The sequence below is a fragment of the Ammospiza nelsoni genome, chromosome 3 (genome assembly GCF_027579445.1).
Source record: "Ammospiza nelsoni isolate bAmmNel1 chromosome 3, bAmmNel1.pri, whole genome shotgun sequence".
Taxonomy (NCBI): Eukaryota; Metazoa; Chordata; class Aves; order Passeriformes; family Passerellidae; genus Ammospiza; species Ammospiza nelsoni.
Genome location: NC_080635.1, coordinates 32,377,027 through 32,402,698, shown reverse-complemented (window position 1 = coordinate 32,402,698; position 25,672 = coordinate 32,377,027). Strand labels below are relative to the sequence as shown.

The 25,672-nt window shown below is 50.4% G+C and overlaps 1 protein-coding gene across 6 annotated transcripts; it reads left to right on the top strand.

The window, feature by feature from the left end:
- The first annotated feature begins 1,890 nt into the window (after window positions 1–1,890).
- Window positions 1,891–24,863, top strand: VEGFA (vascular endothelial growth factor A). Of its 6 annotated transcripts, XM_059467404.1 has the most exons (8): window positions 1,891–2,606; window positions 8,371–8,422; window positions 13,497–13,693; window positions 15,363–15,439; window positions 15,856–15,888; window positions 18,613–18,684; window positions 19,816–19,947; window positions 22,174–24,863. In XM_059467404.1, exons 1-8 carry the CDS (start codon window positions 2,541–2,543, stop codon window positions 22,193–22,195), a joined length of 651 nt encoding a protein of 216 aa, XP_059323387.1. In that variant the 5' UTR covers window positions 1,891–2,540; the 3' UTR covers window positions 22,196–24,863. The 6 variants fall into 6 exon arrangements, with proteins under 6 accessions (XP_059323387.1, XP_059323388.1, XP_059323390.1 ...); XM_059467405.1 differs by lacking the exon at window positions 18,613–18,684; XM_059467407.1 differs by lacking the exon at window positions 19,816–19,947.
- Window positions 24,864–25,672: the final 809 nt, after the last annotated feature.

The window sequence follows — 25,672 nt, the reverse complement described above, 5'->3', positions numbered from 1 at the left end:
ACTGGAACAGAGTCGTAGTGGTTCCTGCCTCTGGGAACTTTAAATGCGCTTTACCTTCAGTTAGTGAAATATCCCCTCTTTTTCCTGGGGGAGGTTGAATTCTCCTTGTCTCTTGGAAGACATTTTTGGCAATTGTATCCTAAATATGGGGAACTCTAGTTATTTTGGATGGGTATTTGTTTCTTCAGAAACCTTCTAGAACAATTTGTAAAAAAAATTACAGAAAAAGCAAAGGAAAAGAGATTATTTTGCAATGTTTGAACAAAACCCACCACTCCGCTGTAGGAACGTGATCACTGAGGAGAAAGAGTTTATATTCTCCTTCAGGCTTTCAACTGGGCTGGATTTCTACCCTCGCCCAGATGGAAGGCTGTGGGTACAAGGGGTGTGGGGCGTGACCTGCAGCTGGGGCAGTGGAGGGGCCAGATGGGAGCTGCTCCTTGCTCAGGCAGACCTGTCACTCATCTCCCAGCCTGCCTCAGGATCAGTGTGGCAAAGGCACCATCCCCACATACTGCACCAAGGGGTGACACAAAATCTTTAAAAAATAAACAAAGGGACAAACAGGTCTAAGATCTACCGAAAGCAAAGATTTTTTTGGAGGGGGAGGTGTGTGTTTGGGGGGGGTTGTTTCATGTGTTTCTCTCAGCCAGCAGGTGCCTCTATAGAGCCGATGCTTTGCCTGTATCACTATGAGTCTGTGGCACAGCATTGAAATACCTGCTTTTAAATGACAATATAGCCTTTTCTTTCTTTACTGTCTTTTCCTGCTACCCCTTCCTCAAGCTCATGGTGAGCCCGGGGATCTGCCAGTCTGGACTTCCACTCCATCTGCCACTTAAGGTCCTTGGAAGATGAAAGCAGGAGAAAGATGTATGTTAACACACACATATTGTTACTATGTATGCAGTATGAAGAAATGTTCTGTGTGACAGGAACCAAGTAGCTCAGCTGGGGAATGCCAGCACGAAACACAGAGAGACAGGGCTGCCTCCCTGCTCTTCCAATACCTTTTCAGAAAGCAGGGTGGGGTTTGTCTGGCAAAACCTTCACCCCTTCAGTATGACACCCTTCTGCAGAGCCGGGCACCACTCAGCCAGCACAGGCAGGCCCTGGAGCCACGGGAGAATACCACTGAGTTAAGAGAAATAAAACCCACCTGAGGATAACGCTCCTTCAGCCCTTTAACACATAGATGCTAAGAAATCCCTGTATCTGAAAAGCCACGTCGTGGGGGGTGGTCAGATGATGGGTGTGATTACAGTTTGTCCCCCGCCGCCCCTCTCCCCAGATGGCTCTGCTGGACTTTGGAACAATTCCCACGGGCAAAGTGATTTTTGACCCGAACATGTATCCATCGGCACGGCAGAAGGCGCGGCGAGAAAGCAGGGCAGGGAGCTGGATTCGAAATGCGCGAGCCGCGGGACTACGGCTCTGGCGTGCGGAACCGCGGAGCCAGAGAGGCGGGGGAAGCCGGGGAGGAGGCCGGGCCATAGCCGAGGAGGTGGGACTTGCCGGAGCGTCTCTCCCCGTGGCCGCTGTGCTCAGTTGCAGAGTGCTGACGAGCGGCGGGCGGTGGGGCTGGCGCTGCGCGGAGCCGCCGCTGGAGTGCGCGGAGCGGGGCTGCCGCCGCGCCGGGGGCTCGGAGCGCACGCCGCGCCGGCGGGGGACAGCGCGCCACGGGAGCAGCCCTCCCCGGGCACCGGGACCTGCTGCTAGCTTGCCGTCTTGCTTTATCCTCTCGTTTAATTTATTTTTTCCCCACCTATACTTTGATCCGCTGGGATTTTTTTTCCTCCCTTTCCTACAGAGCCTTCCCACGCCCCAGTTCCCTCCCTCTCTATCCAGCTTGGATTTTTTTTTTTCATATATTACTATTCTGATATATATTTTTTTTTAAGCGGTGGACAGAGAGAGGGAGAGACAGTAACGGAGAGGACAGGAGGAAAACGCTCTATTCGTCCTTTCCGCCACCACCACCCCGATTTGCGGAGAGGGGTCGGGCCGAGGGGCGGCGGAATCAGCCCCTTTCTCCCGGGGAGGCGACCCCGGCTCGGGGAGCCGCCGGAGGCAGCCGCCGCGCAGAGGGGGCGCAGGAAAAGAGATGCATTGAAAGTTTCCGCGCAAACTTTGCCGTGAGTGCGCGAATCCGAGCGAGCGCGGCGCGGGTGCCTGCCTGCCCCGACGCGGGGAGAGCGCCGCGGACGGGCGCCGCTGTGGAGCTCGGACTGCCCGGCGGCGGGGGCCGGGCGGCGGCAGGGCGGCCGCGGAGCCTGCGCTCGGCCCGGCGGAGCGCCCACGGAAAGCAGCAGCGGGGGCCGGCGGAGAGCCGGGCTTATGGAGGGGTGAAACCGGAGACCCCGAAGAGGAACCCCCCTTATCCCGCAACCCTTCGCAGCACCCGGCCGGCGGCACCCCAGGAGGCGGCGGCGGGCGCGGAGGAGGAGCGGGCGAGAGCGCGGCGGGGCGGCAGCGGCAGCGGGGCGGCGGCGGCGAGGCGGAGCACGGCGGGCCCCGCTTCGCGGCGTGCGCCGGCAACCATGAACTTTCTGCTCACTTGGATCCGCTGGGGGCTGGCGGCGCTGCTCTATCTGCAGAGCGCGGAGGTAAGCGGCGGGACGGGGGCTTTTGTGCCCCGCGTAGCGGAGGGGGAGGGAAGGCAGACGGCCGACAATACTTTTCCCCCTTTTTTTGTCTTTTCGCGGCCCCCCTTTGCCTCCCACCTGCTCGGCGCGGTGCGGCCGCGGCGCTGGCGCCGGGTGCGGGTGGGTGCCCGCGGCACGGACACGTGTGCGTGCGGTGCTGCAGCGGGGGGACAGCGCTGCCCGCCGCTCCGCGGGGCCCGGGGCAGCGGCAGCGCCTGCCGAGTGCCCAAGCACACGAGCGCGCCCCGGCGCGGCGCGGCCGTGGAGTCCCGCCGGGGCCGGGGCCGGGGCCGGGCGCGGGGCAGGGAGGCAGCGCGCTGCCTTCTTGCATCAGCCTCGGGTCTCCTGACATTGCAAAAGGCTGCTTCGGCGATATTTGCCTTGGGTCTCAGCTCGGGTTCGTGCCGCCGTGTGGAGTTCAAAATGCCTAGCTGGAAAAACAAATAAGAGATCAAAGAGGACAAAATGGATCCAGAATTTCTTCCAGATAGGAAAAAAAATATCAAAATATAGATCTCCTGCACCGAGATTACAAATCCAAGGATTTTTCTCTTCCTCTTCAGTCACTTTTACCTCATTGTCATTCTTGAGGAATTAGAAACCAACTCTTCCTCCTTTCCTTTTTTTTTTAGAAAAAAGAAGGGCAGCTTTCTTTGCAAACCTGTCCTGTACATCTGTTTTCTAAAGAGTTAGGAGGGCTGTGTTGCCAAGAGATATTAAGGGGTTTAGACAGAGTGCCCACGTGAAAGTGGCTGTTTGCAAGGCAGGCATGGATTACGTTTTAAAGGTTTTAACAGGTTAGTTCTCTCCTGCCATTTCTGCTCGGCACTTGGAGAGAGCACGGGCCAGATCATCTCCCACAATCGTGAAAATAAACGTCTCTTGCAAACTAATCAGTTATTCACATTGTTTGTTCAGCACCGATGCTGGAAGGCGACTCCCCAATTAGGAGCCATTTCAGCTGTAACTGAAGTCATGCAAGCACTGCACGCTTTGTTTCTAGCCTGTTATATCTCTACTTTATCCAGTGACAGCCGCACATTAGGCTGTGCTCGGCTGTGCTCGATGGGAACTGAGGCGCACTCTCACTTGAGTGTGGCACAGAGCAGCTCCCTGCTGCCTTCCTGCCAGATTTGGCTGGTGGGACAATTGTTTCTGCTCTCCAGGAGTTTTTCCACCATCACCCAGAATAGGAGTTTCTTTGCCTCCCAGCTCCTCAGTAAAATTGTACAGTAGCATCTGTTCCCCACTTATAGTATGGGCAAGTCTGTATTGGTGTCCAGTGATAACACCCTTTAACCCTCCCCTTGTTCCTTTTCCCCTCCCCTTCCTCTTCCCCAGAAGAGGAAACGGCGGATCTGGTAGAGCCGAGATCTATCTGTCCTCATAAAAACCTTATGCTGCCTTTTCTCCTAGGCTGGAGGATGGTGCAGATGAGAAAACAATGTAGTGATGGAAAAAATGGTAGGGAAGGATTACAGGAGTTTAGGAGGAAGTGTTGCAGGGACAGACACGAGAGACAGCTAGAGGTTCAGTACCTGGGCGCTGTGGGCTGTGTAAGTGCTCAGGCAGATGGACGGTGAGATCTGCCCTTGGGTTCTGTCCTTATTTGTCCGTTGGTTGTCTGGGCACCGCAGTGATGGGAACGTTAGGAATACCAGCAGATCTCATGTAGGCAGCTTGGTGATGACTCTGAGCATGGCAGGAGGCATGACTCTTCACACAGGACTAGGGTTTGTGCTTTGATGATAATATTTATCTGGCTGTCGGGCTGATCTATCTAGCTAGCCAGGCACATAAGAGAGCATTAAATAAAAGCCCTGACAGTGTCTGAGTTGGGGGAGCAGGGTCCAGCATGTGTCAGGGAGCTTTCCTGGAAGTAAAGGAGAAGGGATGAAGGAATCACGGCGCTCCTCTGGTGAGGGTTCAGAGGGATGGCTCCTTACTGAGGTGGTTGTTATGGTTGCTCCTGCAGCAAGACTTAGATGGTGGGAAATTGTTTCATGGTCGTGTCTGGGCAGCACTGATGCCACAAGTGGTGGTGATAGCCTTTCCATGCAGGCTAGGGAAGGAAAGGCACTTTTGCAGTGCCACCCTCCCAGCTGATTGATTGTGCTGAGCGGTGTGCACAGTCCTTACACAGCATGGGATTGGAGAGGGTTGCATTGTTGTCCCCTTCCAGTCCTCCCTTTCCTAGAGAATGGGGGACAGGTGGTTATTCCCCATCTTCCTTTATCTGTGGGTCTTGCTCCAGCCTGGTGACAGGTCACTCCTCATGATGGTCTGGGAGCTCTTCCCTTCCTGCCCAGAACAGCAGAGGGACCTGGATATACCAGCTGTATTGCCATGGGGAAAAGGCAGTGATCAGACACCGAGGGAGGGAGAACACGCCTGTGACTAGACTGTTAATGATCACACACCCACCAGGCTGCCTGCCTTTGCTGTGCCTCTGCACCGCACCACCGTGGGGAGCCACCAGAACCCGCTTCCACAGCCCTTCGGCAGCTGGGACACAGCAGGTCACCTTCCCCAGAGCCGTTCCTGTGCTCTGATGATGGCTGGAAAGAGGAGCACTCCTTTGGGAGCAGGGGAGAGGGATGTCTGAGGGGCTCACTGATTCCTGAGCAACCCCAAATCCATTCTCCTGTCTGTTCTGTCAGAGGTCCCTTGGCTGTGCTGGCAGCTTTCAGGATTACTGACCTCTGTCTGCTTGTACAATGGAGAAGGAGTGCAGTGAGTCCCATTCCCCCCCTTTCCTAAGCATAAAACGCTGAGAATTTCTAGTGCCTAAGACGAAAAGTGCCTTAACTCCTGTCCCAGAGTCCCTCTCAAAGTGGATGGATTGTTTGTTCCAGTCCTAAACAGTTACAAAGCTCTTTTAATGAGCCTGCACAGATTAGGGGGAGGGGAAGGGAGAAAAAGAGTGCTGGTGGTGGTGGTGAGGGGGGTGATGGTTAGAGAGGAATGACTTGATTAACCTTTTCTCTCCCTTCAGAGCAAAGCTTGCTTTGGACAGGGACTGGGGGAGAAGGGAGGCAGGGAAGGTACAGACATGTGGATGGTGTGAAGTGAATTTATTTGTTAGAGAAGGTTTTACCCCACAGAGGGAGGGATGTGCATTTGCTACAACCTGCAAAAGAGCACAGAAAGGAGCTTCCTCTGTCAGCCCCATTTCTGGGCTCATTTATCCTACTCTCAAGGCCAGGCCAGGGGTTGCTTCCACATTACTGTGAAATGCTGAAAATCTATTGGAAGGAAATTGTGTTACAGAACCGTTGGGTAATGCCAAAAGCCAGCAGAGGAGAGCATGACCTTCAGGCTCCTACCGAAGGGCACAGTTGGCCTGCTTGTCCTGAGGAATGTTTTTGGTTCCCCATGTCTGATATTAGCAGACTGTTTTGAAGTGAGGCACAAGGCCCTGCCGCACCTGCTGTTCTAGTGGACGTGCTTTGAGGGCACTAGGCACAGGTGAAAGACACTGCTGAAAGGGCAGAAAAGTTACTCGGAATAGTGAGCAGAGAGCCTGTTACTGATAGTTCTGGGAAACCTTTCTAGTTTCTGCTGGGAGCTCCCCTGGGAAAGCTCAGAAGCTCTATGCCCACTTTGCATTGATCTTGTTTCCCATCTTTGGGGTCAGATCACATCCCAGGTCCAGGTGAGCACTGCGAGAGTGTTCTGGCTCCTGCTCCACTACATCAGGGGCAGGGTGACGTGCTGGCTAGGCACAGGTGAGTAGTGAAAGCGTATGTGTGGCTTGCTTCTGCTTCTCATCATTTGTGCAGCCTGTGTGCTTGCACGTGAGGAGGCGGTGGGCTTAGCAGCTGGCTGGGTAGTTTTGCATAGAGAATGGGTAAAAATGACCCTCAAGGTGTCTCCAAACTAATTTTGCTCAGTCTGTCATGGTCATTTTGTGTGTGAACCAGAAATCTCTCTGTGAAAAGTCTTGGGGGCGTTGTGACTTGAATGAACTGACTTGGCTCGTGATCCTCTTCCTGTGCCATAGCAGATTGAGGCTTTCCTGCCCTTGATGCGGTTTTCTTTTTACCCAGAGATTGTCAGGCACTGAGTGGCTTTGGAAGGCCGCTGCAGCCTCCGCTGCCTCCATTTTGTTTGTGCTGTTGCAGTGACCTTCACACTTCAGGAATGAAACTGTTTCTAGGAACCTGCTTTTTAAAGTGTTGTCACAGCACTGAGACTGGGCACACAGCCCCCCTCCTCCCCAGAGAAGAAACAGATCCACACATGGGGCAGCTCAGGTCTGGGCTGCTGAGTTATGCCCAGGTATAGAAAGACTTTGATTGAAATGAGAAACAAGTTCGGTCAGGGGGACCTTAGACAAAGGGAACTATGCACAGACACAAAGGAATGTCTGGGAGAGGGGCTTCTAGCTGGCTCTCTTGCCCCCTCCTTTTAAAAGCTGACATTTTCGGCTGCTTGGATGGTGGTGCTGCCCTGTGCACAGGACTGCTTAGAAGACCATAGCTGGCAGATTCCTGTTGTGAGCTTGGGATGGACTTGGCCTTAATTCAGTTCTGTCTTCAGCTGCAACATCAGAGGGCCTTTTTCTAAGCCTGAGCACAGCATATTGCTGACAAAGCAGTATTTTGTATGGACCCCTGTGCTTCTTATGGGCCTCTGCTGAAAGACAGCAGGTTCTGGGGTGGATGGCATCACACAGGTGGCAACATAGCTCGGAGAAGTGAAGAAAGCTTGGCTTTTTCCATTTTGGTTCAGAACAGAACAGCAGGGGGAAGCCTGACTTGGCTGGAAAATTACGTCAGAGCTAAAGCCCTCACGAAGAGCAGGAAGAGTGGTGTTCTTGTTTCACCTGGAATTAAAAGGACTTCCTTAGTAAAGTGGTGTAATATTTCTCCATACCATTTTGGGGGCGGGTTACCTGTCACCACTCCTGCCTGCATCAGTGCTTTGGAAATGTCCCTAGTCCCAAAAGGCGGAATGACTGCAGAGCTTTTCGTTTTTGGCCCTGGGGAGGCTGTGGAGCGCAGGAATGGGATCCACGCAGGGGCTGGAGACTGGGACCAGTAGGTGAGGGCGAGCGTCGCCCTCCCTTCCATCAGAGAGGGAGAAAACCCGGGCGGTTTGGCGGCGTCCGTCGGCAAAGTGGTGCTGTCACAGTTAATCGCCCTGACACCCGGCCAGATGCCGACACCTCCGTGGCCACCACTGCCGGGTGACAGACATCTGTAACATTGAGAGGGGAGCGATGCCCTTCCGTGCCTGGCTGCCCTTCTCCCCTCTCTGCCCTCCCGGGCCAGATTCACCTTTACGGGGAGAAGCGATGCCCGGGTCCGTCGGTCGGTGTCGGCGGCAGCTGCAGGTCCCCCCGTTACTTCTCTCCGCCGGGCTCGCATTTGCTCCCGTTGTTTGCCCGCGGTCACTGACAGCAGCTCCCCGGGGACGCGCTTCTCCCTTTGGGGCGTCTCTCGGGCCGGCACACCGCCTTGCCAGCCCCGTCTCCCGGCCCGGAGCCGTCCCGCCCCTGCCCCTCTCGGCTGCCCCGGGGGAAGGGGAACAAAAGGTCCCTCTGTGCCAGCCGGGGGCAGCGGCTCGGCCTCGGGGGCGCCCTCTCCCGCCGGGGCTCCCTCCGCCCCCTGCCCGGCGGGGCGACGGGACCGGCACCGCCGGGGACCCTGCCCGGGACCCCCCGCGCCGCGGGACCGCGTCACGGTTCCGCGTTGTGACCGATTTTCTGTTGTCTTTGCAGTTGTCGAAGGCTGCGCCTGCCCTGGGGGATGGGGAGCGGAAACCCAATGAAGGTAAGCGCTGGGCGGCTTCCCGGCGGGCGGGGACGGCCGGGGGCTGGGGGGAAGGAGCCCCCTGAGCCGCCGATGGCCAACGCCGCCACCTCCCGGGGAGCGGGACCGGGGGCTGCCGGCGGGAGGCGCCTCCGCCATTAACCCCTTGGTGGCGGCCGCAGCGCCCCCGCCCCACGCCGCGGGCCCGGGCCGGGCCGCGGGGCCGGGGGTGGCCGTGAGGCCGGGCGCCGGAGCGGCCGCGGTGCCAGGGCGGGCAGCAGGGCTGGCCCAGCCCGCCCCTGGCTTACCGCAACTCAGAGTGAAACTGCGTGCGTGCGCCGGTGCACATACGCACGCTCATTTATATATATATATATATTTATATATATATCTACACACACACGGGCGCGCACAAAGAGCTGAGTAGTGGCACGCAGTTTGCTGGGGATTCGCCACAGTGCTGTAGGAAGGGATTTGTCAAATTTTGTTGCCCGCCTCTTTACCAGCGGTGCTGGTGATGCCCGGCTGGGTGACCAGGGCTGATCCCTGAACAAAGGCCGGTGCAGCCCCCAGATGGTAGGTCTCTGAGGAAGAGAAGGAGAAAGGGGCAGTTCAGGATGATTTTCTGGGCTCATGCCTCCCAGCAGTCTCAGGTACCCCTGTAGTCAGGAGATTACTAAGCGCTGTAAAGAGCCAGCCTTGAAAAATACACCTTTTTATTCTGGTTTGGGCTGGCAGACTTTGCAGATTCAGGGAATGGCACTCTAGGGTTCTGATAGGTTCTGATGGGTTCTAGTTATTGGTTCCTGGTTGTCCAGTATGGACAGGACCATTGCCTGGTGGGGAAACAAGGTGGTATCTCTGCAGCTGCTGTGATCTTGTGTCTTTCCGGTTGCCCAAAGGCCAGGGTGTGACAGTGTCCCCTGCCTCGTTGGTTCATGCAAGTAAATGTAGACCAGAAGGCAGCCAGCCCCTGGGTTAGTCAGAGATATCTCCTGCAAGCTCCCTGTCTAGTGAAGCCCCGTGCGTGTCAGGAGGTTGGCTTCTGTCCGCAGTCCTCAGTTCAGCAGTGGGATAAAAGGGCTGTGGACTTTGTAACCTTCAGGCTGAAGTGATCATCATATGCTTTAAGACCATCCTGACCGTGTTTTCCCCTTATCTGCATAGCAGAGCAGATCACTTGTTGCATGGCAGGGTCTGGCAGACGCCTTGCAGGGTCCCCACGGGCTGTGACCTTCAGCGTTATTCCAGCCAGAGGTCAGCAGAGGGCTCCAGCACTGTGGGCCCAGATTGGCTTTTTTTTTTTCGTAGCAGTCAGTTTCAATTTCTGTAACTTTATTGGTGTGACAGACTCCATGTGTGTTGCCAGAGGTTTGTGGCAGGCTCTGCTTGGGATAGGTGTCCATTTTGTGCTGGCAAATTTTCTGATTTGCTGGTGGACTGCCGCCTGTTGCGCTTGACCCTTGCTCCTGCTGAAGTCAACAGAAGAAGGTTCAGTGACTCCAGAGGGATCAAGATGGAGCCTGCTGTGAGGCTTATTTTGGTAACCAGTTCTCTGCTGTTGGTAGAAAAGAGCTAGTGTCCTCATCTGTGCTATTTGTTGTGCCCAACAAATCCCTCCTGGGGAGGGAAAGAATCAAACAGAATTAACTTCTGTCACAAGAAGGTTGATGGGATTGCAGGAGAAGCTGGTCTGGCAATGTAAGTGGTGAGACTTCAGTGTTATTGTCTGGTGCTATTTCAGGTTCTGCAGTGTAGATACATCTGTTAAATAAAAGTCAGGACTCCTGGCTCTACTTCTGTCCTGTGGTTCGAACTTAGAAGTCTTCTCTCTATACCTCAGTTTCTTCTCTGTGAAGAGGAGATCATGATGGGCCTCTATTACCCAAGGACGGTCCTGTAGTTCCTTCCTCTGAAGCTCTTAGGGGCTTGGGCTGAAAGGTGGGCTTGTGTCTTTGGCCATTTTATGCTTTCTCTGTGATGTCAAACTGTGACAGGTTTTTATTTGGGATGGACTTACTCTGGTTGGAGACTGTTATTTTAGCTTCAGCCCCTACCCTTTTGAGCTCAAGAGAGGCTTCCACATGTTTTGTGGCACAGGAAGTTGTAGAGGAGTCAGACAAACACTCTTTTGTTTCACAGGAAAAGATTTTCTGGTATAAATAAAGGAAACCACCATCACTTGTGGCTGCACTTTTATTTTCAAAATAACAGTGTGTTTGTATTGCTGCTAAACTGTTGATGGGGAGAGAGGCAAAATGATCAGAGACTCCTCCTTTTCTATTCCAGCATGTTCTCACTCAACTGCTCCAAATTTGAACTTAAACCCTGCTTTGAAGAGTTAGTGTGGCTCCTGTCTGTGTTTTAACCTTCCTTCCACCTCCATTCACAACAAAGAACCTCTGACTCAAATCTGGAGGTGTTTTGCAGGGTAGGAGTGTGATTTAATTGTGGGATTAACTTCTAATGTGGGCTTAAGCCCAGATTGCGGGAAGGGAGCAGACCTAGTGGTGTTAGTCCTTCAGTGACCTTCCTGTGCTTCCCCATGAAGGAGACCTTCTTCCATTTGTGACACAACCAATGGAAAGGAAGCGCAGGCAGAATCAGCAAAGTGTGCAGTATGACTCCCAGTACATAGGAGTAAGTGTAGGTATGGTAGAAGGGGCAGGGCTTTGCTGTGAGGTTGACTGTACCTCAGTCATGTGCTCTGGTTTGGTTTGGGTGGTAACTGTGCAAATGAACTACCGAGTGTTGTGCAGTCTCCATGTGAATGCTCTGTGTCCAGCAAAATAAGGCAATGTGCCTTTTGCAGCAGGATTTTCTGACTGGCAGCTAGGGAAAGATTCCCTGGTTCCTTTTCAGAGGCTGATTCAGACTTTGGAAAACCATCATGTGTTAAAGTAAAGGTAGAAACTCCCAAATTCTTCATTTGAACGATTTAGTCCTGTCAAATCTTTCAGATCTCAAGTACAGTTGTCAGGGTGTAGCTGTGAAAGTAAAAGCCCTGTAAAAGAAGTTGAATATGCTGTTCTGGGGCCTGTTCTGTAGTCTGGTTTCTCTGGTGTAATCCAAATGCCTGGATAATGCAATATTTAGGAAAGCATGAGAGATGCCGGTCAGTTTCACTACACTTTTCTACTCTTGTTTTCTGCCTCCCTTATGCCCCAGACTGGTGTGGCAAGCAGCATTTGATCTGCACAGGTAACTGCTGCTTTCCCTCCCTCTTACTTTCTGTCCCTCCCCTTGACGTAGGTTTGTAAGCATTTTGATCCTGAACTATGTCTTTACTGCCAGAGTTCTCAGATCCTGTGTCTGGCACAGTGTGAATAATCAAGAGTGCAGTTCAGCGACTATCTGTGTGCCTGCAGAATTTCCCACGTATTAAATTGTTCAACTTGTTGGAACATAGGCGGTGACTGAGGTCACTCCAAAGGGAAACAGGAAGAAGGAGGAGAAGGAGGTAGTCCCAGACAAGATAGGAGAACAGACAGGAGACATACGGCAGTTAGGGGAGGAGGGAAGAGGAAGGGAAGGAACAAGGAACAGGAACGTTGTCTTCTAGACAAGGAATACCAACAAGCAGTCCATGCCTGCCAGGCTACATTTCCCTTTCACAAGCCACTTTCTCTTTTAATAGCTGCTCACGCTCTCTGACACTTCAGACTCCTTGGAGGGAAGCTCCTCCCCTCTTGTACCCGCTCTCAGCACTTCAGCACTATGGCACTGTCAGCCCCGCATGACCTAGAATTAACTTTCAACAATTAACTGCGGGCTGTGCGCTCCAAGCCCTGCAGCTTTTGCATTTTTGTGGCAAAGTAACCTTTATGCCAGTTTGTCACAAGTTCAGGGCACTTTAGAAGCGCTTACTGGAGACCATTATTTTCCATGATGCAAGCAGTTTGCTCTTATCACTCTGAGTTATCAACCTTGGTGCTGGAGGACTCTGCATACTGTACAGGTGGATCATTATAGCGCATAACAGCATGGGGCAGGTACTATCTCCTTGTGCATACTCTTACCCTCTGCTCCATGTGAGACATCCTCTGTTGCCAGTGTGGTGCTAGAGCTGGGAGGCCTGGAGGGCTCCAGGTACTCACTGTTTGCAGTACTATACTAGCACCTGGGGTTTGTGTGTGTGTACTTATCTATACTATCTCTCATCTCTTTAAACCTCTCCAACCCTTGACCAAGCAGCAAAATGAAGCTTTGGCAAGAGACTGGGAAACATTGGGAAATACTTGTGAAATCAGTGCAGATCGCAAGCGGTTAGTGTTTGCTCCATTTGTAGGGAAGGCATGGGATAATGGCAGATCCACCCTGTTCCCCCTCCCACACTGTCTCATTGTGGTTCAGTAGCCAAATATATAGTCTGGTTAATCCTGGGGGTGCTGCGAGCCTACTTTGAATCTTTCAGTGGGTGGCTTGGTTCCTCAGTCTGGGAAAGTGGTCAGTGTGGAGACACGGAGGCTGTGACTTGTAGTGGATGCTGTCATGGTTCCCTGGTGGCCTGCTGAGGTGGATGTTCTGCATGGCCAAAAGAGGTAGATGACAGGAAGGGTGAAGATGCATAGCTCCATGGTTCAGAGCCTCTGCTTGCTCTTAGGAGTGTCTGTGCACTGAGGTCTGTACAAAGGATGCTTCTGGCTTTAAAACCACTGGGGCATCCACTGACTGTTTTGAAAGGAAGTAAAGGGCAAACCAGTGAAGGGCCTTAGTCCAGAGTGTAGATTATCTGCTGCAGTTTCAGGGTTTTTTTGGCTGAGCTGATACACTTAGTGGCTGCACACCAGCAGTATGGGGAATAGCAGAGAAGAGGTTTGGGACATTCACCTGTGGCATGCATCATGGTACGAGGAAGGCAGTGAGCTCTCTTGTCCGTCTTGCCCTTAAGCAGCTGTAGGAGGAGATTGTCTTTTTCCCTTCCCACTTGATGTGTATGTATGTAGAGCCCAGAGAATGGATTTAGGCCTGCAAGACTGCTAGTGAAGAGCATAGGGTAGTTGTGTTGCAACTGTCTGGCTCACTTTAAGGGGTGAAGCCCTAGACATTCTTGAGCTAAGTTTGCATTAACTTATTCCCTCCATTCCTCTTTTAGTTATCAAATTCCTGGAAGTCTACGAGCGCAGCTTCTGCAGGACTATTGAGACCCTGGTGGACATTTTCCAGGAGTACCCTGATGAGGTGGAGTACATATTCAAGCCATCCTGTGTGCCTCTGATGAGATGTGCGGGTTGCTGCGGCGATGAGGGCCTAGAATGTGTCCCTGTGGATGTGTACAACGTCACAATGGAGGTGAGGGTCCAGCTTGCAATCTGCTATGCTTGGTTGGAAGGAAGCAAGACAGCCATCACAGCCACCCCAAGCCCCAGCTCCCAGCTAATTCAGAGGAAGTGCAACCTACCCCAGGGACCCTTTCTTCTGACCCTGGTGCTCTGTTACACCACGCAGGGTTAAAAGCTGAGTTGCCTGTGTCTATTTAAGGCTAAGAGGAGAGTCTGTGTTTTGGCTCCTGCCCAAATACAGTAGGTAGGAGCATGCAAAGAAGAGTTTCTGCAAAGGAGCACTTTGTGCTTAGAGAATGTAGAGGAGCATTTCTGATGGTGTTATCTCCCAGTTTCTAAAGAAGATACTCCTTGGACCCTTGCACCACCTTAACTCTACACACAGCTGTTGTTCTGAAGGCAGCTGAGTAGGCAAAAGGGGAGAACCTGTCAGTTCTCTCTCCTGAAGGGCATGTGAGGTCAACCTGTACCAACAGAGCAGGGAATTTGGGTCTTAAGCTATCCTGCCACAGCAGGGGTTAAAGGGAATCTATGAAACAAACTGTTCTACATCAGCTGGAAAAGCCTTTCTGCCTCTAGGCTCTTCCTCCTTTGTTTGGAGACTGCTGAAGGTGGCCATGATAGCAGAGGCTGGGCCTTTGGGGAGAGATTCAAATTGCTTTAGAGAGCTTAGTTATTGCCCTTGTCTGTGAGACTGGATCCCAGCTCTTGTCCAAAATTGTGCTGGTGTCCATTACCCATAACCTATAGCTCCCTCACCTACTTTTGTCCCTTAGCCTCTTGAATGGCCACTGTAAATATTGCTGAGAATTTTTAATATCAATGAGAGATGTTCAGTGCTAAGTGATTAACCAGCAGGTCCTTTTATTTGAATTTTGGGCTGTGTTTGAACTGTGTTGGAGAACCTGTCTGTGCCCTCTCATGGTTCCCCATACTGCTTTTCCACTTGCAGGCTCCAGCCATACTAGCTTGGTGAAGCTAGGGATGGTTTTCTTCCTACCATTCCTTGTTGAATTACAGTTCTTGACTGATATGTCTGCATGCCTATAAAGGGTCAGAGGCAATAAAGCAGATCTCTAGAGCTAGTTTTCCAGCCATGTTCTGGGTTAAGAGAATGTAACAGTATTCCATAGCTTCTAAATAACTTTCCTGGATATACCTGGGGCTGGGGTCTGGGTTTTGCAGGACTCTTTTAAACACAGATCTCCAGATTTATTTTGTGTGTCAAGTTACTGAGAAAGTGAGATGTCAGCTGGGAAGGAATAGTGGCTTAAGGAAAAGGAGTTGGGTTTGGAATTTTCATTTGGGATCTTTGTGTGAGACTGAAGCATGACTTCTGCACAAGCAGACTGGATGCCCATCATCAGCCAGGGAGGGCTCATTGAGGACCTTGCTGTAGGGTACACCCTCTCCCATGCCTGTCTCCAAGGCAGCCCACCAGTGCTGGCACTGGGCATGCACGAGCAAACAGAGCTTTGGCACAAGTCTGGTGTTGCCGCTCACTGGTGATCAAAGGCCTTCCCTGACTGGAGAACAGGGCCTCAAAGCTAGCTCGAACTCTGCCCTGCTCTTCCCAGGAGCACCTGGGGTATGAGTGCTTTGCTGCACAGCAGCCTGATTTGGAGCTGTGAACATGAAGAGTGAACAGGCAGTGACCCTTTCTGTTTCTTTCATTCCAGGTCATAAGAATTAAACCCCATCAGAGTCAGCACATATCACAAATGAGCTTCTTACAGCACAGTAAATGTGAATGCAGGTGAGAATGGAGCAGCACTGGCTCCTCTTGCAATAAACTTACTCTGAGCCTTTCTTTTTTTCTGCCGTTGGGTTGGGACTCTTGTTCAGACGCTTCTGCAGCCTTCTTGGTTGGTCTGCAGTGGGACGGCTGAGCCTGGGAAAAGAAGCCCTCTGCTGTCAGGGCTCTTCCATCTCTAGCTATCACAGGTGGACAGTGCTAGCCTGCATCCTGGGATCTTTTGGCCCTAGCTACCAGCAAGGGTCAACAGGATAGCAAAACCACTTTGAGTCGGGCCCCTTAACCAGTGCCAAGGGCATCCTGCAATGCTGCCTGTACATGACCTTCCCTGGACTTGGTGGGAACTGGGGATAATACCAGAAGTATATGTGATAAGCTCTCTTCTAATGAGGCCTTTGTTCTGTCTTCCCTCACAGACCAAAGAAAGATGTCAAAAACAAACAAGAAAAGTAAGTGACAAGCTTTTCCTCCTTTCTCTTTTGGTGGTTGGTTGGCATTTCCTCTCCCCACTGCCCCTTGCCCTTTTCTTTGATCGGATATACTCACTTTAAGAAGGAAATGGCATATGGTACTGCATGGGGCGATGCTCTGAATCCATTCCAGGTGGTCACAGAAACCCACATCTGATGGTCCTTCCTTCATACCCCAGACATGGACCTTGCATGACCCATGGCCATGGCAGTCATTCCTAATGCTTTTTTCTGAGTCAGGGAAGTCCTGTCGTGTCTGTCCTGCTGGAATGGATTCAAGGTGCAGCCCCTGTTCTCCCCTTCCGTCTTCCTGGGGTGTTTCTGGTTACTGCAAATTGCTGGCTTTCTTTATTATTAATTTTTTTCTTGCTGCTTGAGTGAGTACTTGCTGGCTTCTTTCACAGCAGCTTTGGTAGGAGCTCTGCTGGCTACAGGGAGAGGTGGAAGTAGAGGCCTGGTGGATGCAGGACTATTGCCATGCAGGATATGACACTGGTTTTGTTTGGGTGGGGACCTGGGAGGGTGTAAAGGGAGGTGGATGTCCTAGCTGGGTCTCAGTGAAGGCTTTCCTGAAGGTTTTTTTGAATCTGATGAGTTTGCTTTAGTGGCCTGAAGGAGGTTAAGTCACAACCTTCCCTTTTCTTCCTCTCTAAAGTATAATGGTTGTGGAAAGTAGAAAAATAAGCTCTAATCCTGCAGAAGTTGCAGAGATGAGCATAAAATACAAAACAACATTGAAAAGAAAGAATGATCTCTCTGAGCAAGAGGATCAGCTGGACTGCGCATGGCTGGGAAAGCAGCTCTGCCATTTAGAGGTGCGGAGTTGGAGAGGAAGGAGTGAATATTTGGAGATGAGGCTGAATCTGAGACCGAGGGAGCAAACAGGAGAGAGAGAGCTTTTTTCACCCCTCTCCTGGTGGTTGTATGTTTCTAGCTGCCTTCCAGCCTCTCCTCCTCCCCCTGGAAATCTGCTCCTGGCTGCATCAGACTGCGTGCAGCCAACAGTCCTCTCTGCACAGGGCCGTGTCAGGGATGGTCGGTCTGTGTGGCTCTGTAGTTTGAAGGTGTGTGAGAGTTTGGTCTGTATGAGCTCTGGTGAGGATGGGGTGTGGGTGTAGCAGCCAGCTCGGACTGTGTTGCATTCACTTTTCCTCTTCTAACAGCACCTTGCCTGCTCATTGCTGGTTCTGCACTCCCCAGGGAAGGAAGGGAAGGGAGGGGAGAGACTGGTGTGCTTTGATTTGTGCCGGATTGAAAGTCTTGTTATATTGGTACCCGTCTCCTCCCTTCAGGTTGATTTTCTTCCCCTCACCGTCTCCCTGTGACTCCTGCCTGACATGTAGGGCAGAACTGGGATTGAGCTGATGCTCTGACACTCGTTCCAGTGAGACGACTTGAACAGGGCCTAGGAGACACCCATGGTGCTTTCTCTTCTGTCCCTCCAATTCCCTTTGACAGCTCTCTCCCGAGGTGGGCTGCACCAGGGAACGAGGGAGCCTTTGCTGAACTGCCTCAGAGCTGGGACTCATTTGCCTGACAAGCCCTGGTGCTTTGCCTAGGGCCTTCTCCTTGCATGTCTCTCCCTTGCTCCTGTGCTAATGTGGCTCAAGGAGCAGTACAGGCTCCAAACTCCCTCGCTCCCTGTGCTCTCAATGGCCCATAGAGATCCATGGTTAGTGTCCAGAACTGCATATCCTAGCCCCTGCCTGCTCAGCCCCTGCCCAGGAATCAGAGGCAACTGGTGAATTTTTCAGAATGGAGTCAGCACCTTGGCTCCATCTGCTTGTCTGTCTGGCAGGTCCATGTGGACAGTGACAGGAGAGAAAGGAGGGAAGAACTGAAATCTGCTTGCTGATTATCTCCTGGGTAAAATAACTAGGTCAGGCCATCCTCTTCCCCTTCTTTACTCTTCAGTACTCAGAATAGAGGCTGCCAGAGGAGATGTTACAAACATCCAAGTAAGGTCTCCTGGACTCCTCTGAACCACAGGCAGGAGGTGAGGTGGATAAGCAAAGCCTTCAGGTTGGATAGCTCCTCAGAGATCAGATCTCTTCCTTTGTCTGTGGAGTGCTCCTGTCCCAAGGCGGGATTGCCACCCACCCTGCAGCAGAGCTACTGGAGCTCAGCTGCCCCCTCCTAGGCCCAGTACTGTGCAGTGCATCAGGTCAGAGTGGTTTCCTCTTCCTTGAAGAGAGCCCTTTCACTCAGGTTGCCTATTGTCAGTCGTTGTGCACCTGTGCTTGTCGCCTGGAATGATTGTCTGCACTCACCGCGGTGGCGTGATGCTTTCACAAAGCTTTCTGTTCCTTCCCCCTCTCACCCCCTGCCCCTTTCTCACTGCCCCTCTCTGGAGGGGGCAGATGCCCCCCTGAGGCTCCAGCAGATCCGCCTCTGCTCGCAGCAGCCTTGCAGGAGATGGTCTCTGCTGAGTTCCCTGGTGTTGGCTTGGCTGTGGGCAGGCTGGTTGCAGAGCTGACAGGAGCGCCGGAGCCGGTGAATGTGCGTGCAAGATGGAGATCTGTGCTTCAGCCCTGGGATTTACCCTCCAGTCCTGCCTCATGTGCTTCTCCCCTCCCAGCAAGGCACATGGCTGTATTTTTTTTTCTCTTCTTCCTTGCGTTTTCTTCCGTTTTCTCTCTATTTCTCCCTTTCTTTCCCCCTCTCTCTCTTTCTCTTTTTTTTTTTTTTTTGTTTTTCTTCCAGAAAATCAAAACGAGGAAGGGGGAAGGGTCAAAAGAGAAAGCGCAAGAAAGGCCGGTACAAACCACTCAGCTTGTACGTTTGTGTCCTCTGCTTGTAGACTCTCTTCCCTCCCTCTCCCCAAAGCAATCTGCCTGCTTGCTGCTCGCTCAAATCTCACCCTCCCCTCCCAGTCACTGGTGGGCTGCAGATCCTGCAGGGGCAGCGCTGGTGGTGGCACTGCTCTGGCACTAAGGCTATCTCAGGGAAAGGTGGCTTTAGCTTGCTTGGCTCTCTAATCATCAGTAGTGACCATTGTCCCAAGGCACAAGAGTGTGGCGGGCGGACGAGAACCCTGCACCTCTTCACGCCTTCTGGTTGTAACTCTGTCATCTGCTTTCCACCACTTGTCTCATGTCCTCCCTGCTATGGTGACTGGTGACAGGCAGGCTGGCATCTGCCATGCATGTGTGTGTGTGTGTGTGCGTGTACATATGTGCGTGCGTGTCTGGTGGAGTCACAGGTGGAGAGGAGAGGTGGGACAGTGGGAAGCCAGAGAGGGGGTGCTGGGGAGCCAGGGGGGGGCCTCTCTATTTTGTTTTTTTTTTCTCTCTTTCTGCTGGATTTGGTGGCTTGTCTCTCTCTGTCTCTTTTGCTCTGCCTCTCTCATGGTGGTTCACAAAATTCTGCATTGTAAATTCACGGCCCCTCCGTAGGAGACTCCTAGGTGGTGAGGTTGGGATGGGGCTTACAGAAAGGGCAGTGCCAGCTGCAGGGTCAGCATGTGGTGCTGGAGCCCAGCTGCTTTCCAGGGGAGGAGAGACCATGTGTATTTAACTCATTTAGCTGCTGGCCTCTTTCTACTCCAATAGTCCACTTCGTAGAATTCATTTCACTTATGTGTCAATAGCTGGCTGGGACCTCTCACCTTCCCGTCCTTGCTTTTCCCTTCTTCCTCCCTCTGGCCTGAGCCAATGGATCCAATGCAGCATTTGTGAATACTGTGCAGAAGGCCTGTTTCCTTTCTCTGCGCTAATGCAAGGGGTTGCTGTCCTGGGGCTGTTGAGGTGCTGCTGGAAAATCCATCAGCCCAAGGCACTCCAGTTGGCAGCATGGGGGCTGCGGGAGGGGGCAAGGGGATTGCTTTGATGTTCAGGGTGTTGCATGTGTATTTTCTTTCTGCTGAAGCGCTGTAGCTTAGACATCTTTCCTTTTGCCTTTTTGCAGTCACTGTGAGCCTTGCTCAGAGAGGAGAAAGCACTTGTTTGTACAAGATCCCCAGACCTGTAAATGTTCCTGCAAATTCACAGACTCACGTTGCAAGTCGAGGCAGCTTGAGTTAAACGAGCGCACTTGCAGGTTTGTGTCCTGAAGGATGAAACACACAAAGAGAAAGAGAGAGAAAGAGAAAGAGGGGGGGAGCTTGCTTTCTGCTGACTTCTGGCACCAGTGCTATTTGATTACTTCTTTTCTCTGTCCTGCATGGGCCAGAGAGCAGAGAGTCTGACTGGGGTGAGGAAAGAGTTTCCCTGTGTCAGAAGGCAGCTGTTTGTTTCAGGTGTGCTCTCAGGACTTGGATGGGGATGGCTCCCAGAGACAAGCCCTTTGTATCTCAGGTATTCTTTACCATAGAATAGCATAATGGAGTTCATGTTGCTGAGCTAGGCAGGGGAGGGTCTGTATCCCTCTGTACCTTACCTGTATGCAACTCTGAGCATACTGTTGGACAAAGACAAATCCTTAACTGACTGGGATTTGACTACCCCTGTCTTCCAAGCCCCTTTTCTGTGGCTTGTAGATGCTCTGCTGTGTGCAGAATGAGGAAAGCCATTACGAGCCTCCCTCAAGGCTGAGCCTACATTCTCCTTTGCCTCTGTTCTTCTAAAGGCCAGGGAGAGCACCCTGTGTTTTGTACTGTCCTCACAGTTCCCTGTCCATGTCCTGTCCAGAATTGTGGTTTGAGAGGCTGCAGTCAGGACTGTGAATGGAATACAGCAGGTTTAAGTCTGACCCTGGGCGAAGGCAGAGGTGCCTGTTTCAGATGTGAGGTGGGAAACATAAAGGCACTGTGGGGTTAGTGTTTGTTCAGAGATCCATGTTGTTCATGTGTCATCTGAGTCTGTCACACACCATTTGTGGCACAGACATGTAAAGAAACTGATTCCTGGTTCTCACCTGAGCACTTTGGTGAACTCATTGGGGTGTCTTGACTCGCACAAGCTGCGTGTGCACCTCTGGTGTGGGATCATCCTACCTGTGTAGAGGGAGACATAGAAATGGGGTCACTAATGGGCACTTGGCTGTAACTCTGAACTCAGATCCCCTTCACAGAGATATAGGAGATTGTTCCTGTTCCTGCAGTATTGCAGGGGCAGCGACTTAAGGGGAGAATACAAGGGAGAGAGATCCAGGGTCCTCTGTGGCTCTGTCTTGAAAAGAGGAGACATCCATTGACTAGGTGGCTAAGGCTGTTACAAGTAGCAAGTGCTTCCTTTGGGTGTGAAAATGCTTTGTGTCCAAGCCAGAGAGGCATTGGCACTGCCAGTGTGATAGAAATCTGTATACAGAGAATTTTTCTGGGGTGTTGTAATTTCAGTGGGAAAGTAATTGATGGAGGGGCCATAATAGAGAGACTTTCAGAGTTGCACTTCTCCTAGCAAGTAAAACCAGACTTAGTCTTGGCCTTTTCCTCCTGTTCCTTTTCCCAAAGTCCGGAGTAACTCATAATTACCCCACAGAGTTTGAAGGGTGAGAAATAGTAATAAATACAATGAGAAACAAAAAACCAAAGAAATCATGGTAGCAGAAGGGGTTTGCTAGTTTCTCTTACCTAGTCCCTCTCTGTTGTGGGATAATTGGCACTAAAGGAGGTTTCCAGAGGCAATGTGTTGGCCAGAAAAATGGGAAGGAGTCATAGGAGTGGTTAGCTTATCAATTTCCAGATAAAAAGCTAGTTAAACTTAAGTTCCTTTTGCTCTTTCTTGTAGAATTAGTATTGGGACCTGCAGGGGAGGGTAAATTCTCATTTCTCCTGCTGCTTCTTCAGGCCACTGCTGTTCTCTGGTGCTAACCCCCACTCACAGCATCTAGTGGAATGAAAAGCACTTACTTTTCACCTTCTTGCCTGCATGGGGCCTTGTTGTCTGCACTGCTTCCAACCCAGACAAGAGGCTAGGTGGAGAGCTGAGGGTGTGTCTCTGCATGCACTGCTTAGCCTTGTTTTTCTGTGTTCGTGTGTATTTGTGTGTATGGTGTGCAAAGATGCAAACAAGACACTCAGCTTATCTGTGAGAAGCCACTGATTCTGCTCAAAAATCTTGTTTGAATATCCCCCCTGCTCTGTCTAGGTGAGCCTGGGGGAATAGAATTCATTGACTCATTTGTGGGGTCGAGATTCTCAGCTGATTTGCCCCATCTGCACAGCACTTCACCCCACCAGTGACATCATGCCATGTCTTAACACCATGTGCTCTTAAACACATTAGTCACCACCCTTCCTTCCCTTCCCTGCCCTAGCTGCACCCCCATCACAAACATTAACCCCTGTTCTGTTCTCTTCTCTTCCTTCCTTCTCCTCTTCGACAGATGTGAAAAACCGAGACGGTGAGCAGCGGAAAAGAAGGGGAAACAGCCCTGTTTCTGGAGCCTGATTTCTCGCCTGGACAGAATAAAACCAACAAAACACTAATCCAAATGAACCCTAAAAATGAAGGATCAGTAGAGCACAGCACTTTCAGTACGGACGATGGACTCCGGAAGGAACATTCCCCAAGGCACCCGCCGCACAGAATTCACCTTTGGGTTTTGAACTGTTTTATTTTATTTTTCTTTTTATGCTGCTAAATAACAGAGCCAGGAAGACTTATAGGGGTGTATTTGATGGGTTTTCCCATGCATACATATATATGTGTGTATACATGCATATACATATATATATATGTATATATATTTTAACCACATCTATATATACATATATGTATATCTTAACCACACACACACACACACACACACATATATATATAATATATATATATATATACTGATTATTTTTTTTAACATTGCTAATGTTATTGGTGTCTTCACTGGATAATACTCGACTGCTGTGGACACAAGCGGGCTACTTGGGGCATAAGAAACAAGCTAAGACTGGACTTGAGTAGAAGCGCTGGGTGTAAACTTAACTCCAACTGACTTGTGCGGCCTCCGCTGTTTCTCTGTAGAGTGTGCTGTACCACAAACCACCTTCTCCTTGCCTGGGACAGGGAGGAGAGATGATGGAGAGGATGGGCAGGGAGTTCCAAAGAGCGGCATCCTAGGGTGCAATGGGTCAAAGGCCAAGGAAATGGCCATCTCCGTGATCAAGGATTCCTCCTCCCCTCTCTTCCCCCAACCTTCGCCCTTACTCGTCTCATAACCTGCCTGCCTTGCCGGGACATGGGATGTCAGTGTACATTTTGCGTTGACTTTATTCGCTGTAGAACCTTTGCCAGAGAGTCATGCTGGCTTCTCTTAAGGATGGTGGGCAGCTGATGCACACTGACTTTCTGTTCAAGGAATTATCACAGGAGTCTAGATTTCCTGCCCTTGGTGGCTGCAGAAGGACACAAGGTCTACAGTGTGCTGAAGCAAGAATGGGGACCGGTGCATAGCCACACAGTTGTTCAGCACTGTCTGCTTTCTTCATGCACAGAGCTGCCACTCAAGAGCATCCAAGATGCTTATGGAACATTTCTGGAAAGGGATATTAATCAGAAGTATATACACAGTAGTGGGGGTGTGTGTGTATGTATGTGAATGTATGCATTTGTGTGTATGTATGTATGTATGTATGTATGTATGAATGTGTTTTTCTCTCTTTTTTATATATATATATTTATTTTTATACATATATATATATAAAAAATAATATATATGTATGCCAAGATTGAAGGGGGGAGAGAAGAAAGCAACTTTTGCTGCCTTCAGTTTGCGTGCCCAGTATGAACGACCCTTAAGAACGTCAAGTTTTTTTTTTAATGACGTACTGTAAATATCAGGCCCCTTTTCCATGTCTTGGGCTGGGGAACCAAATGTGAGGACAGCTGGAATCCCTTAGCTGTGTCGTGAGGTTCTTGGCTACGTGTGTATCTGCAGTGTAGGCTGTGGTGTACATGAAACCCACCTTACACACGCGCGCACACACACACACCCCCCTGAAAGTGTGTTTGTACATCTATGTGGATATATATAATCTAGTTCTGTGATTAAAATTATTATTAATAATAATAATAATCAAAAAGGTACTCGGTCTGTGTCAGAATGCTGCCAAACATCATCTGCAATTGAATTTTCAACGCCTGATAATGTACAACACGGAAAGCTTCCAAAAAGACAAGATAGTCTAAAAACAGACTCACAACAAGCGACTACTAACCACTAGGATCTCCCCATCCGACTGATGGCTTTCAGAAGGAGAGAAAACACACGGGTGGGTGCTTGCATCTGCAATGTAGAATACTCATGCTGCATCGTGTGCAAGACAGAGGCTTCCGATCGGGGGAGGGAAGAGAAAGTGTTTTATATACTTATTTAATATCCCTTTTTAAATTAGAAATTAAACAGATAATTTAATTAAAGAGTAGGGATTTTTCAGTATTCTTTGTTAATATTTAATTTCAACTATTTATAAGCCGTACCTCCTTTTTTTTTCTTTTTTTTTTTTTTTTTTTTTTTTTTTTTTTTTTTTTTTTTTTGTACTGGTTGTGTATAAATTTAACCTTCCTGTTGTCCCATCCCATCTCTCCCCAATTGTTGGCAGAGTCAGTAGCATGTTATGGGCAGTTATTTAATTAATTTCTCTAACACCTACCCCTACACATTCCTATTGAGACAACAGTTAGATATACATCTACATACTATATATATATATTTGGCTATGTGTTTGTATATATATATATGTTTATGTATATGTGTGATTCGGATTAAATAGACACTACAATTTTTTTATATATGTAAAAAGAAGAAACAGGAAAAAATAGAAAATTCTACATCTTGAATCTCTCTCCTTTTTAATTTTAATATTTGTTATCATTTTATTTATTGGTGCTACTGTTTATCTGTAATAATTGCGGGGAAAAAAGATATTAACACTACATATTGTGTCTAGTGAATTTTTTCAAGATATTCCTTAGTACATATTTATTTTTAAACAAAGAAATTACAGATATATCTTAAAACAACAACGACGACGACAAACAAACTTTTTTTTGTATTAAAGAATTTAATTCTGACCTTGATTTCCTTTGCCTTCTCCTTCTGCCTTGCATCCTGGTTTTCTTCCATTGTGTAACAGTTTCTCCAGCATTGCCTCTGGAGGCTACAGGGCATCAGCAGCCTACCAGTTGGACTCTTGGATTTGTGTCCAGAGCTTCCAAAAGCACATAGGTACCTGAAACCCACTGAAAAGAATGGGAGGTAGGCACCAGAATCCTGGAGTGGAGCTCAGCCTGAGTTCCCTGCTTGGTGAGAAGAGGGTGGTGTGATGGGCAGGACCAAGGGGGCAGGACTCCTGGGTTCCTTCCCAGCGTGATGCCAAGCAGTGTGGAGATGGTCCCAACCCTGCCTCTTGTCAGGAGCCAAGTCCCATGAGCTGGGTACTGTACAGGCATGAGTAGATGCAATCCTGGTGGAATTTACAATCCAAGGTGAAAGTAATGCTGTGATCCTGCCCTTTCTGGTAATGGACTTGGTGTTTGCAGTTGGATCTGTGTGCATGTAACTCGCTGTCAGTGATGGCTCAGCCAGACCTTGCCATCCTGGATGACTTCGAACAAAAAACTGTTTAGCTCTGACAGTGCTCATCACTTCATGAGGGATCTTGATACCATTGCATCTTTTGTGATGTGCTTTGGGGTCTAGGAGCAAAAGCTTTGGCAGTGGTGTAATTTCCTCATTATCCATGGAGATGAATGTGTCATGTGTCAGTCATCTATCCACACTGCAAAGGAGCATGCAGGATGTTTCCTGGATGTCTGGGAGGCAACTCACTTAGGGTAATACAGACCACTGAGTTCATGGCTGCAACATTCCTGCTCTTGTGAAGGTA

Bases quoted from the DNA above. Each gene is read 5' to 3' on its own strand.
- VEGFA (XM_059467404.1), top strand. From the start codon at position 2,541: ATGAACTTTCTGCTCACTTGGATCCGCTGGGGGCTGGCGGCGCTGCTC. The intron at 13,694-15,362 runs GTGAGGGTCCAG...CTTTCATTCCAG, and splicing joins TGTACAACGTCACAATGGAG to GTCATAAGAATTAAACCCCA. The intron at 15,889-18,612 runs GTAAGTGACAAG...TTTTTCTTCCAG, and splicing joins GTCAAAAACAAACAAGAAAA to AAAATCAAAACGAGGAAGGG.